The 14,369-nt window shown below is 37.4% G+C and overlaps 4 protein-coding genes across 5 annotated transcripts; 2 read left to right on the plus strand and 2 right to left on the minus strand.

The window, feature by feature from the left end:
- The first annotated feature begins 21 nt into the window (after positions 1-21).
- On the plus strand, positions 22-2,315 carry LOC106656827 (islet cell autoantigen 1). 2 transcript variants are annotated; one of them, XM_014377980.2, is made up of 5 exons: positions 22-248; positions 572-779; positions 867-1,521; positions 1,594-2,056; positions 2,141-2,315. In XM_014377980.2, exons 1-5 carry the CDS (start codon positions 228-230, stop codon positions 2,264-2,266), a joined length of 1,473 nt encoding a protein of 490 aa, XP_014233466.2. In that variant the 5' UTR covers positions 22-227; the 3' UTR covers positions 2,267-2,315. The 2 variants fall into 2 exon arrangements, with proteins under 2 accessions (XP_014233466.2, XP_023318700.1); XM_023462932.1 differs by having other exon boundaries at positions 572-1,521.
- A 99-nt stretch (positions 2,316-2,414) lies between these two features.
- Positions 2,415-7,074, minus strand: LOC106657179 (fasciculation and elongation protein zeta-2). The gene is made up of 10 exons (XM_014378553.2): positions 6,871-7,074; positions 6,220-6,371; positions 5,642-5,798; positions 5,316-5,571; positions 5,118-5,240; positions 4,773-5,035; positions 4,438-4,697; positions 4,290-4,365; positions 4,149-4,214; positions 2,415-4,082 (listed from the first exon to the last, which is right to left on the minus strand). The coding sequence occupies exons 3-10, from the start codon at positions 5,745-5,747 to the stop codon at positions 4,066-4,068; spliced, it is 1,167 nt and encodes a 388-aa protein (XP_014234039.1). The 5' UTR covers positions 5,748-5,798; positions 6,220-6,371; positions 6,871-7,074; the 3' UTR covers positions 2,415-4,065.
- Positions 7,075-7,602: 528 nt separating this feature from the next.
- Positions 7,603-10,504, minus strand: LOC106657178 (alpha-1,2-mannosyltransferase ALG9). The gene is made up of 2 exons (XM_014378550.2): positions 10,330-10,504; positions 7,603-10,043 (listed from the first exon to the last, which is right to left on the minus strand). Exon 2 carries the CDS (start codon positions 10,009-10,011, stop codon positions 8,182-8,184), a length of 1,830 nt encoding a protein of 609 aa, XP_014234036.1. The 5' UTR covers positions 10,012-10,043; positions 10,330-10,504; the 3' UTR covers positions 7,603-8,181.
- Positions 10,505-12,383: 1,879 nt separating this feature from the next.
- LOC106657016 lies at positions 12,384-13,893 on the plus strand. Its single transcript, XM_023462981.1, has 2 exons — positions 12,384-13,515; positions 13,620-13,893. The coding sequence occupies exons 1-2, from the start codon at positions 12,513-12,515 to the stop codon at positions 13,706-13,708; spliced, it is 1,092 nt and encodes a 363-aa protein (XP_023318749.1). The 5' UTR covers positions 12,384-12,512; the 3' UTR covers positions 13,709-13,893.
- The last annotated feature ends 476 nt before the right edge of the window (positions 13,894-14,369 follow it).

A 14,369-nucleotide genomic window follows, 5' to 3' on the forward strand; every position in this document is an offset into this window, starting at 1 on the left:
TTTTTTTTTTTTTTTTTTTTTTCAAGGATACACCACCGAGCTACTCGTTGTTGAAGAAGGGGTTATTGTTTCGTCGAGGGTAAGAATACTGTATAATACACGTCATTATATCGATGCGATTGTTTGTCGTATTTTTGTTGTTGTTGTTTGTTGATTTTCCCATCGTTCTAACGATCGAGCTGTCATTATAGCTTCCAAGCTTTTTATTTACTCGATACAACTTAGCGATGGAATTGCCAATTTTAGAGGTAATACAATTTGGTAACCGTGTGAATGATTTATTTAATATAATTAAAACTTTACTTATTTTTTCTTTCTTCCTGCCTATTCGACCAAAAAAAGTATGGCACACGTTGATAGGCATCGTTATTTCTTATCACATCCGGGCGTAGTACGTTGACACGTTGTATTATACCGTACGAAGCTCACCAAGCTTTTTTTTTTGTTATCGGCGCGGGCCCGGTCAACATGTAGAGTTGTTTATACATCGATGCAATTTTTCCTGCGACTCGTAAAATTCGCGTATACGATTCTTTACCACATTGAATAAATAAAATTGAAAATGATGCAGGACATCTGGAAGAGCCAATCCTCGAAGATGCAGCACCAGTTCTGGCTGACGAAGCAGGCCCTGTCGCGCAAATTCGGCCGCAAGGAGGACGAGTGCATCGTCGCCTCGGACGCCGAGCTCGACGCCAAGCTCGAGCTCTTCCGGAACATACAGTCGTCCTGCGCCCTGCTCCAGCGGATCATCGACAGATATCAAGAGGCCATATGTTGTAAGCTTTCTACATTGTATATAGCGCGCGCGAACGATATCGATAAAAAAATCATCACCAACAACAACAACAACAAATATTCGACAGATCTGTCGCAAGAGACGAGCGCCATGGGCCGCTTCCTCAAGGAGAACAGCGCCGACGACAAGAGTCGGGCCGGCGAGGTGATGCTCGCCGTAGCCAAGGCGCTGATCTATTGCGCCCAGCAGCAGCTGACCCTTCACGAGCCCCTCGTGCGCTTCCACCAGGAGCTCGAGACGTTCCGCCAGCGGGCCATCGGCGACACCCACCAGAACGTCCTCGCCATGGAGAAGGCGCGCACCGAGTATCGCGCCAGCCTGTCCTGGATGAAGGCCGTGTCCCAGCAGCTCGACCCGGCCTCGAGCAAGCAGCTCGACAAGTTCAAGCGCGTCCAGGACCAGGTGCGCCGCGGCAAGCTCAACTTCGACAAGCTCGGCCTGGACTGTCTGCAGAAGGTCGATCTGCTGGCCGCCGCGAGATGCAACATGCTCAATCACACGCTGACGTTCTATCAGAACAGGTACATAGCCTACGGGAGCAAGTCGGCCAAGGCGTACTCGACCACGCTGAAGAACATCGAGAACATAAGGAGCAGGCAGGCCGACAGCGAGTGGAGGAGGATCGAGAAACTCGTCACGGATCGGACGCGGGGTGCCGCTAAAAGCAACGGCGACAAGAGCAAGGAGAAAGCAAAAGCCAAGACGCCGACGACGAGCGAAGAGTAAGCCCCCTTTTTTCACTTAAACTTTATCCATGTAATCGAGTAAGCATAAATACTGAATTCAAATCTCAGTCAGCCACAGTCGGAGAACGGTTCCTCGTCGCTGATCGGCGATCTAACGTCCGCGCCGGAAAATACCATTCAAACGGATCGGTTGATCGCCGTCGAAGAAAGCGTGCCGAGTACGAGCGACGACGCTACCGCCGGTGCTTCGTCCTCCATCGGCGATCTCCAGGGTCTGAACGTCAACGCAACCGCCACAGCGGCGAATCCTGTCTACTACGACGAGCTGCAGCAGGCCCTCATGTCCGAGTGCAAGAGCATACTGCAGGACATGCAGCAGCAGCAGCAGCAGCAACAGAGCAACACCGCCAGCGACGACGGATCGAAATTCGATTGGCTCACCGACGACAAGGACAGCTTCATGCCGATGGAGCTGCTGAAGCAGAGTTTGAAGAGCGCCACCACGTCCTCGTCCTCGCCCGATGCGGCCAAGAGTCAAGGCAAAGATCTGCTCGGTGATAGCAAAGGAGATGTGAGTTTTACAACGCCATTACTTCTCTTTTTTTTATAGGATGACCAATAATCAATTTATCGATGCGTTGTCTCGTGTTTGTAGGTAGCAGCAGCTAAAGCGAAAAAAGGTACAAGCGCCAAGTCCTGGATGAACTTGTTCGAGGACTTGGATCCTCTGTCCAATAACGCCGCCGAGAAGGCCAGCAAAAACGAGAGCTTTCTCGCTTGAATTTTAGTTGCGCTCTTTTATAAAGTATTATTATAAACAAATTATATAAGTTCGTTGTGAATAAAGAGAAAATAACACGATTATCGAAAGGAAGAGATGCGTAAGGATTATTTTTACATTCAATTACGACCCTGAACTTCGCCATATGTATATTTATGTATGGCTTTATTTGAACGCTCTTGTATAATCGTTTTTTTTATACATCGATTTAAAAGTAAATTACAAGTATTATCAGATCATATACAGTCAATCGAAGAGTTAACGCAATTGAAAAAAAGCAAATTGTTTCGCATGTTCGATAAAAACAATGCAACAAGTTGTTTTATCGTACACGGAGTCGCGCATCGAAACGCACGCGGTATAATAATACTATTTTATGTATAAATTGTCACGAATGCATTGCGATATTTTTTTTTGTTCATACATAAAAAATCACATGGTTAAAATCCAAGCAAATGGTTTAATGATATAATGTTCTAGAATAGCTCACTTGAATAAACTTATCATCTAAGGACTATCGATACTTGTTCCAATGAAATCAAATTGCACGCTGCAGGTAAATAAAATTTCTTTCGAGATCGGGGATGTCCGTATACTCCGATCTTCTTCGTATTATATAGTTTACACGTTACATGCTAAAGAAAAGTTCGGATAGATTTTTTTTCTAGCAATACAATGACGCGGTAGATAGTTTTCTATAATTTTTACATTATCTACTTTCTACCTATACATGTCATGGACACGAGTGATAAAATACTTTTTTCGCTTCACTATGTCAACCTCTTTACAAATCGACAGTTCATAATTTCTTTCACGGTAAAAATCATGTTTCAATGTTAACGAACAAAAGTCATTTAATAGTAATTGAAGTCTTAAGGAAAGTATAAGTCTTCGATAGCAGTCCATAATTAAAATATATTTGGTTTTGGAACGATCGCGATTTAACGTTGAAAGCATCGAGTTGCTTATGAGTTACAAATTTATATCCAATCACATTTATGTATGCACACGTCATGGCACACGGAGGAAATTGTCAATCGACGAGAGACCAACTTAAAGAATCGCACGATGCATTTTTATGAAGTCGTATAAGCGAGAAATGGTAATGAGGACGCATACTAGGCCGTTCGTGTGTCTGCGATAATAGCCTGATTGTCCGTATTCGAAGAGAGTAAATCGATATGCGCACGATTAGTATTTGAGATCGTTCGGTCGCTCGTAAAAAAAACGCATAAATAACAGTACGCTTATATCCGGCGAGACGAGACTTCCGTAACTCAAATTTTAATTCAATATAATACTTAAACGCAACGTGTTTTCTTTTCATGATTCAAAAATTATCTAAGACTAATGTCGACAGGTAATCGTAATGTAATAATAAACATTAAATGTTTAGGAACATTTGTAAAGAGGTCACGCGATGATACAATTAACTAACTTCCAACCCAGCACGAAGTTGGTTAATTTTTTTTTTAACGCTTGAAAGATTAAAAAAGACTAGACATATAATGAACTATATTATTATAGATCATAAACAATCAATAACGTTCGTTACTAATTCAATAAACGCCAATAATTTTATAGAAATCGATAACATAATTTATAAATATTTTTTTTTAGCGATCTGCTTTAATAATTTCGAATGCGTGTGATTGTGCGCGCAGATTATATACGTCAGTGTGACTCGCAATCAAAAAGTTCCGATATAATATGCATAAGCAAAAGTTATATAAATAATATCAGTGGAAATTACATTGATATTTTAGCGTATGCGTAATGGGAATGACACTAGGTATCCTCTAAGTTGGGCATAGAACTGTAAAAAATGAAAACACGAGTTAATATTTGGAAATTCAATATGATTGAAAAAACGCGTCGTCACCTTTGAGAATGTAATCCGTTAAGAGAGCAGGAACTGCGGGGCTGTCTTCATTGATAGCTTTTAAAACTAAAATAAAAAAAATATCATAATATTTCTAGTTTTTCAAAGGTATCTCCTCATTCATCTTTTATGGATACTCACTTTTAATTAGAACTTGCAGTGACTGGTTATCCAAAACGCCACTGGATGAGTGGTACGGTATGACTGTGGTTAAATACTGAAAATTTATTTAATTTTTAATAAAAAGAATTTGATGAGATGATGAGGACCAAACATGATCATTAAATACCTTCGATTCAACTGATTTACGCTGAGTTTGGGGACTAGTTGCATTTAATATTTGATTTCGTTTTTTGGCAACATGATGCTGTCTCCGTCGATTTTGTACTGCGAGTAATAAAGAAATGAATTGGTTCTTTAGTTCTTTCTCATATTCTAATTCGTCTCTGAGAGCAAGCTCATTTATGAGAGTTTCACTTAATGCAGCTATCAAAGAGTCCATTTCGCTCAGAAGTTCTGATAATTGCTTAGAAGTGTATTCCTGTAATCCTGTAAATTAATAATTATTGAATTAAATATTTGAAAATAGAGATAATCATATCTTATCAGCTATTATGATCTTACTTTTTTCATGAAGCGGTGAAGAAAGAACCTCTTTACTTCTCTCAAGTGCTTCATTTATTTCAAGTAATGATTCTGAAGCCATTGAAGCATCTGACATTGGGCTCTCCTGCATTATATCATCAATTTCTTTTAAAACTTCATCGGCAGTTTTAACAGGCTCTTCCATATTACAATTATCAGTAGGACTAGATAAAATTAAAGCATGCATGTCCAAATCTGTAGCAACAGCTTCATCTTCGCTGCTCAAGTCTTCCACTCCAGTACTGTCAAGAAATAAAACAGTTGACTACTTTATTAAACTTGGAAATAAATTATGTGTTGCATAATTTTCATTTTATATTTTACCCATTTGAAGACTCTGCTGATTCATTTAAATTCAGAGATGGCAGATGCATTTTTCGAGCATAAGATTTGCTCCAGTCTATTGGTAAAATATTTCCAAATGTGCCAGTCAGTGTCCACCACATTCTAAAGATGAAAATCATGTTTAAACAAGCACTGATAATTGGTTCAACGTATTGTCAAATGAAACAATGCACTTACTGGCATTCGTTCATAATTTCTTCCTGCGTTCTAACTTGAACAGGAGCAAGAGACTCAACATTTGTACCATAATCTCTAAAACAAGTTGTGATTTTTTCATCAAACGTGTTAACCAAATCTTCTAAACTGCCACTGAAAGGACTAAAAGTTCCATCCTGAATGACATCCAAGCAAGTTTCGTTCGAAATCGTTGTGTTGTTGGTATTTTGATTGTTGACATAATCTCGTTCCATGTTATTGACGTCCAACAATCGATCTGCAAAATAACATCGACGGATTATTATTTTTCTTATCTAAAATCAATACATTCGCGCGTCAAATCTTACCTGAAAATAAATTAATATTTCTTATGGTCGACGACTCTTCCTCCTCGAAACACGCCAGTGGTGCTTCGAACTTCAATTCGGCGATCTTATTTGCCATGTCCTTCATCACGGAGTTATCCAGTTTTGACAGTCGTGTGTTTTTACTAGTCGAAACGAGCTGTAATTTAACGCAATTCGCAAGTGATTCAATTGCGACGCGACAATAATTAATAAAAAATTTTCATTCACGCCTCGCACTGCAACAAACGTGTGTACACAAAAAAGTCAATCAAGCACACGCTCAACCGCAGTGCAAGGTTCAAGTTTCAGACGACGAGCACTTGGTAAAAAGTCATCCTATAATCAATGTCACACAAGATATATATCGCCGTCTGCGCGCAATGAATATATTGTAAGCGATCTCAAAACAAGCGAAATGAGTCACGCCAATATATGACACTCTCACCATGCCACCCTCTCTTATCGCACACGTTACATGCAATGTGAATTCGAGCTGCCCTGCGAGGGTGATATCGCAATTCTCGTCTCGAAAAAAAAAAAAAAAAAAGAAAACAGAGGAAAAAAACTTCTAAACTTACCCAAGTAAACTTAGTAGATATTACTATCGCAGGGTGTTTTGTACTAATGCCAACACCACACCCGCACTCGTTTTTCGCGTTCGAACTTTGATATATAATCTCGAGCTTCGATCACAAGAGTCGAGCCATGGCCATCGTCGCGTTGCAATTGCCTGCATACATTAAAAAGGAAAAACCAAGAGATGAGCCATAATAACAACAGCAACGACGAAAACAACGCGCGAGACAACGTCACTCTCTCCTCTCTTTCCTCTTCTGCTACTGCTGCTGCTGCTCTTACTGCACTGCACTGCACTGCACTGCTGCAGTCCCTTATATGTATATCTATGCAGCTTAAGTATGTGCTTTATAGTACGTATACGAGCTACACATGCAGTCGCGCGTCATAGACAGGCATGCACAATTGAATGATTTAATCTCCTCGAATTGGAGCAAGCTCGGGTCTGTACAACGACGCACCAGCAGCTAAACAGCAGCAGCGAAGCAACTTATACATTATAGACGCGAGAAAGTTATCACGGCATCGCGCTCTGTTTTCATTTTTGAAGCGCCGATAGAGAGACGCTGTGTATTTTTAGAAAAGCAAAAAAATTTCTCCCCCTCGTCGTCGTCGTCGTCGTCGTCGTCGCGTAAGCGAGTGAAAAAACTTACTCGAGCAATATCTTTGAATTTTTCTTTTTTCGCACTGACAATCCACGATGCCGATGCACTGTATATTATGCAGTCTCACACACGAGCGATGCACACCTTGCGTACAGCACCAAATAGAGGTCCACACGCGAAATCGTCAGTCTCCCCTGTGGCGTTACAAAGCGCGAGGAGGAGTAAGTCTGGCGCGCGTTGGACGTAGAGAGAGAGAGAGAGAGAGAGAGAGGACTTTACGCACGTATACATACATGTACGAATCACATTGATTTTTATCGGTGTACTATACTACTACCAGACGTATACTACTACTACACACGCTTCTGTATAAGGTCGATGTGTATGTGTGTGTGTGTGTGTGTGTGTGTGTGTGTGTGTGTACGACGAGGCGCCACCGACCGAACCACCAACCACCCAGGCTAAGCTGTCAGCAAGCAGCCAAGCGGCCAAGGGGATGCACATTCGACTCGTTGGAAGGGGGGATGTATAAATGTGTAGGATTTGACTGTGTGTGTGTGTGGGCCGTCTGTGCGCCGCAAGTGACGCGCTGCTTAACAAACCGTGACGTAATTTCTCTCGGTACGCTACGCTACGAGATTCGTTTTTGCGTTATTCAAATTTCGAGGATGTAACTACACGCGCGTAACGACGGAAAGAGTTTTAATATCTGAAAAATTTATTCATTTTCAAAAAGTGTGATTAAAAGGATGATGAATATTGAAATAATGAAATTACTGATACTCGTTAGAAGCTTTTATCGTTTATTTTTCGGAGTACTACGTATTCGGGATATATGTTATAATTATAAATAAATAAATAAAATGTGTAATTAAAATATTTCAAAGCTAATTAATAAATGGAATATTGAGATAGTTGTAGATATCAATTGGTTGATTTCAAATCATTTTTAAATTATAAAAAAAATCAGTTCATCTTCAAAGTCTTTTAGTTGCTTGTAACATATTTAACAATATTCTGTTGCGCTGATAAACGTTATAGATATTACATATGTATATCACGAACTCAATAAGAACTATATAAAAATAGGGACATTTATACTAATGTACAAGTAAATAATTTTAGACCACTCTATTCATAAATAAGTATAATACTTAATTACATTCCAGTCTGTTACATCTCCATAAACAGTAAAAAGAAGAAATCAGACTTTAAAAAAGTTATCAACTACTTGGTTCAGATACTTACAAAATAAGTACATAAAGCAAACGCTTTAATCTCAAACGCAATTATGTGACTATTATTATAATTATTTTTCTTTTTCATTAATTCTCAACACGCTGGCGAATGATTAATGATTTAAATTTTTTTTTCTGAAAACTTGTACTTGTTGTTTTGCAACAAGTTATAAGAACCGTAAGCAACATTTTCTTCAGTCATGTATGGAATGTAAAATGCTCTGTAGACAGGATCGGATTTCAAGTTATCCAAAAATTTAACAGACTTTAAAATTCTAAATCTACCTTTTTTATGCGAATAGTTAGGTTCTAATTTAGTAATTCTTCCTACATCTAAATCCATCATAAAGTGGCATTTTTCAACGTCAAAGTACCTAGATCGTTCTTCCTCATTTTTATCATTGAAGTGTGGCTGAATCATGCTAGTAGCATTTTCATGTTGTGCATATGCTTGAGGAAGCTGACCTTTGAACTCAGACTTGATATATCGCAATTTCCAATTATTAGATGGAAAAAAGAAACTACTTGGAAATCGATGCCATTCTTTACCAACACAAAAATTGATTTCCATATCTTTTGGTATGTTTTGACTCATTCCTAATTTGTTTACTTCAGCCATAATATCCATTGGGGCATGATACCCATTGTACAATGCATAAGTACGAGATAAACCAAAACATCCACAGATTATAATAGCAAAGATCATAACATACTTGGTACACTTTACATAATTGTTTGTTATTGATACTGCATAATTAAATGCTTTGCTTTTTGCATGAAAATAAAGCTTTTGTACTACATCAATTGTAATAGCCCCATGAAGACATATTAAGGGATACACAGGGAATAAAAATCTTTCTTCTTTATGAGGTTGAAAGAAGAAGACTAAAAACCATAAATATAATGGAGCCAATGAGAGCCAAAATGGTAATTGGGCAGGATGTCTCATTTCCAACGGCAGAAAATAGTGAGCTAAAATTATTAATGCTGGTGTGAGCATTGCCCAACCAAAAACAAAGTTGAAATTCAGAAAACCATTCATAAAGTAGTAGCTAAAAGGTTCAGTACCATATAAATCAGGCCCATGATCTGTGAAAACATTGTACATGATAAGATTTAACGGAGCAATTGTTAATTTTCCATAGTACATTGAATCTATGAAAATCATAGGTCCCAGAATTACAATGGCTGAAATAATCACCCAAGAGAAAAAAGTTAACCAGTTCCTTTTTCTAAATAACATATCAACAGCAATTGGAACTCCAAGCAATGCAGCAAAAGGCCAACCAAGTAAAGAGGATATAGCAGTGTAAAATATAGCTAGTTCATATTTATGACCAAACCAGGCAGCGATAGCTGCTGTACTGAAACACATTGAAAACGATGAAGGTAGAAAAGCAGCACTGGAAATATACATTCCACTGCTAAGCAAAGAGAATCCTAATGCAATTCTTGCAACATGAATTCCAAACTCTTTGCCAATATTTCTGTATAAATATACTTCAGAAATTGTACAAACAAATGAAAGAACGCATCTCACAAAATAAAAAATATGCATAGGATTTGGTTCAGCATGAAAAAAACTTAAAATGTACCAGTAAAGTTTTGCTGGTACCATATGAATAAGAAGATAAGCGTACGATCTGAGTGCATACTGTGGACTATACTCCCACGTTTGTTGACCTGTTCCATATAAAAGATAATGTCCAGGCTCCCAGTAGTTGTAAGTTTCATCACAATCACTTATGTAGCTGGTAATTGCAGCTATCAATCGAGCTGCTATTAGCAACCTAAATGCAGTATCTGATGAATGATCAGTAGTACTTGATGAAGGCTTGGAGTCATTTTTACTTTTCTCTGAAGTTTTAAAACTATTTTGCTCATTGCGCTTCTTTGCTGGAGTTTCTTCTTTTGTAGGCAATGAAACTCGTTGGCGTAATTTGGGTGCCATTTTATTTTGGTTTAAGCACCAAAATTATTTATCTGAAATTATGATTTTTGTTCAGTTCTAGTAAATATATTTTAATGAAATAATGTTATTTTAGTTGTAATTTCTACATTAATTCAAGTTAAAAGTGTACACATTGACAACATTAAATTTTATAGTTAGACTAGAATGATATTTTTATTGATATTGATTTAAGTATATTTATAAAGAAAGTTTTTAAATCATGTTTAAATTCGTATAAAATCAATAATAAAACTAATAGAAAAGTTCATATTAAATAGAAAGCCAAAGATGAGAGAATCAAGTATAAGTGTAACTTACACCTGAATAAGAAGTTGATTAACCCTGTTAAGTATTGATCTATCACAAATGAAACGGATAAATAATTCATCGATGCATTATTCAATCAAATTAGCGTCGAGCTAACGATTGACGTTAGACTTCTTCTTTAATAAAGTTTCTTGCCGAAAAGGTTGTACTCAAGCAGGTTGTTCCAACGTGAAATTATAGCGTCTGCTTTAGTTGCGGATCTGCAGGTACCGATTTACCGCCCGGCGTGAGGTATTATTTAATTTATATTAGCAGTGTATACGATCTGACTGATCGACTGATGATACTCGACGATATTGCAGATGAGATATAATCTCTCGCTCGACTGTCTGCTAACTCCATCTACGACTGCGACTACTTTGAGTCTGCACTCTGCTGTCTGCTTGCTGTGCATATCGAGAATTGAGATTCTCAATGGAAAAAACCTGTGTTAAATCATGTAAAGTAAAAAAAACGTGAAAACTACATTTTAATATTGACAATTTTTTGTTTTGGATGGAAAATAGTTTTTTTACAAGTTTTTTTAAATCGCAAAATGTATTTCTAGTACCTTTAAGTATTTAAATTAGTCCAGGATTAATCTATAATGACTTGTGATTTCAAGTTATTTCAAATGAAATTTTTAACCAACTTGACTTGATCCTTCAAATCTTACCATTTTTGTTGCAATTTTCTCTTCCGTTCTTGTGGAATAAAATTTAAAGTAAAGTCTAGCTTTTGAGATTGATAGATTAAATAAATAATTTAATCAAAAATATGCTTCACTTAGGTGGTCCTAGAGACATATTTTCTGATGTAAAAAGAGTTTTATAGAAAAATAATTATGCAGCAAGAATAAAAATTTGAATATTAAACATATAATTTTCATGTCATTTAATTTACAGGATTCAACAGAGGTGTTTAAAATCAGCCACATCGAGCATAACATTTCGTGTCAAGTCCTTTTGTACAATTTGCGTCAGTATAAAACATTTCAAAAATATCATAACTAAATAAACCAAAGGCGTATTTTTTTACCATGAATACTTTATTCAAAATTAAAAAATAAGTTTTCATAAAGATAAAGATGCTGTTGCCTTTTGTGCTAAAAAAAATCGGAGAAAAAAAGTCGTTTTTTATGCAGACAATCGGCGCTACATTGCTTTTTTTCGACATAAGTACACGCCTCCTACAATGGTGTATTAAAAGAGTTATCACCTTCTTGTACATTATTAAATGACGTGCAAGTTATAAAACAACTTGTCAAAGATATGATATCATTATTGATGCTTTTTATTTCATCTGAGCAAATTGAGAGCTTGCAATTTATGTTTTTCGCCCCGACTTTTCCGGCCATAAATATTCACATAAATATTTCAAATGTTTTCAAGAATTTACCCAATTTATTTCATTGCTCGATAAGTATCTGTAATAATTATGTCACGAAGAGAAGGAAACAATGTTTATTAAACTAGTAAAAAGATAAAAAATAATAGTAAATATCGCTACCTTGAGTGGCTTATCGGTGACCCAAGAGAATTAAGAACCACTAAACTATACGAGTCTGCGCCATTCTCCCAGTTTACAGTAGATCGAACAATCACTGTTCTATGGTAGGAAAAAGCAATCAGTGAAAACAAGCGCCAAGTTTATGTACGAAGTTCAGTTTTATCGTCCTTAGGTTCAATAACTTTTAAATAACGACGCATGTAAAATTTTTAAAATTCAGATGCCCAAAAGAGTGACCCAAAAAGTTTTAAGATGAAAAATTAGCATTCATTGCTCTTCATTTTGGAAATTATGCAAGACGAGAGACGAGTATTGAAACTCTGCTAAATGCCTGGCTCAACTAGCTGGCGTCAACGAAGCTCCTTTGGAAGAGTAAATGTTATGAGTAGACCGTCTATAACAAAGGCATAATGAAAGTTGCTCTCTTTCCCATCTGACAGAAAAAGGCCTCATTGAATCTTTATTTTTATTATATTATTACGAATGATCGTCATTTATTATTTCGACGCGAACGACGGGTACTTTTCGGTTCCCTCTCTGCTGGCCCTGTTTGCGCAGCTGTCACTCTACGGCTCGACTCCAGACAGGCAACACCGTCGCAGATCAACAATATAGGAAAGCAACGAATATTACACCTTCGTTACAAGTCGTTATATCAAACAGTTCGAAATATAATCCAAATCGAGATGGATCCGACTGAATCCAAAAAGTGGCCGTTACTGACTGACATAAAAAGCGAAGAGACATGTAGAGATTGGGTAGGAAATTTTCAAGTGCTCATGGCGAACATGGCCAAAGAAAAGTTACAAGGCGAGACGGAAATCAAGACGGAAATCAAGACAGAAGCTACAATCAAAACAGAGGAAACAAGAAGACAGGAGGATGTACCGAGACAAAGTCCTGCGAGCAATGCCGAGGTTGCAGTGCCAACTCTACGAAATACCGAAGGGCAGATGCGATATGGACAGGATCGTGTACCGATACAAATTCCCACGAGCAATGCTGGGCTCGTAATACCAAATGTACAAAATTCTGAAGGACTGATGCGATTTGGACCGGAGGGTACACCGATACAAATCCGCGCAAGCCATTCTGGGGCTGTTATGCCAAATATACAAAATACTCATGGGCAGAGGCGATATAGACAGGAGGGTGCATCGATGCAAAATCCCGCATACAATCCTGGGTTTGTTGAGCCAAGTGTACAAGATATTCAAAGATACATACTACATGCACAGGAGAATATGCCGATGCAAAATCCCGCGTATAATCCTGGGTTCGTTGAGCCAAATGTACAAGATATTCAAAGGCACATACTACATGCACAGGAGAATATGATGATTCAAAATCCCGCACATAATCCTAGGTTTGTTGCGCCAAGTGTACAAGATATTCAAAGGCACATACTACATGCGCAGGAGAATATTCTGATTCAAAATCCCGCACATAATCCTAGGTTTGTTGCGCCAAGTGTACAAGATATTCAAAGGCACATACCACATGCACAGGAGAATATGCCGATGCAAAATCCCGCATACAATCCTGGGTTTGTTGAGCCAAATGTACACGATCTTCACGGGCGCATACCAACTGGACACGGGGGTATACCGATCATGCAACATGTACCGCAGTCTAGAGCGGCTCTTATGGCAAGCCTGCAAAATTTTCAATGTCTGATGCAAGCAAGCAGTGAGTCATACACTTTCCAAAATCTAAATATTTAATTTCCGCGATTTCCTTTTAATATTGAAAGTTCGATTGACTGATCGATTCCGTCTTTTTTTTTCTTACAGACGAAAGGATGTACCGTCGGGATCGGAGGAGTCGTAACTATTACGATGATGTAGATGTGACGGTGGTCTCTTCGACAATGGACGACTAACAAAACCACAATCAAGCATAGAATACCCGCGCGTATTCCATACAACAATAAAAAAGATCAGTTTTTATAAGCAATGTAATTTGACAAGTCAGCATCCCAAGTAATTTTTATAGTGACACCATCATTGATTAACTTAACGACATATAGTTTATTGTGAATTAAATTTTTTTTTAAATATTATAAAATGTGGATATGTACATTTAAAGTTATGAGAATTTAGAATATTTCATTTATTAATCATAACATTTAAATTAAAATTTATAAACTCGAACAATTTCAATTTTTCATGAATTCATGAAATTATTCTCATAATGATAACGTAATGATAAGCTGTAAAAATTATTATGTCGCTAGTATATTTTGGTTTTCATTTTATGTAAACCCGTATAAATTATTATTAAAGAGCTAATTTTGATTAAAAAAAAAAAAAAAAACATTACTTTGATATAACATTCGCTTGCCTTCACTGTATATGAATTATAAAAAAAAACCATATTGTCACTGAAAAAAATCTAATGTCTTCACAGAGATTTAAAATAATTGGAACTCACTAATATAATGATGTCTCTTAACCCGTTTCGGGCCAAACGGACGAAATTTTAGTTATTTTTTCACTCGTTGTAAACTCTGTGAAAAAATTATGTGAGAAATGTCAGAAGAG

This window comes from Trichogramma pretiosum, unplaced genomic scaffold, assembly GCF_000599845.2.
Source record: "Trichogramma pretiosum strain Unisexual culture from Peru unplaced genomic scaffold, Tpre_2.0 scaffold14, whole genome shotgun sequence".
In the NCBI taxonomy this organism is placed as follows: domain Eukaryota; kingdom Metazoa; phylum Arthropoda; class Insecta; order Hymenoptera; family Trichogrammatidae; genus Trichogramma; species Trichogramma pretiosum.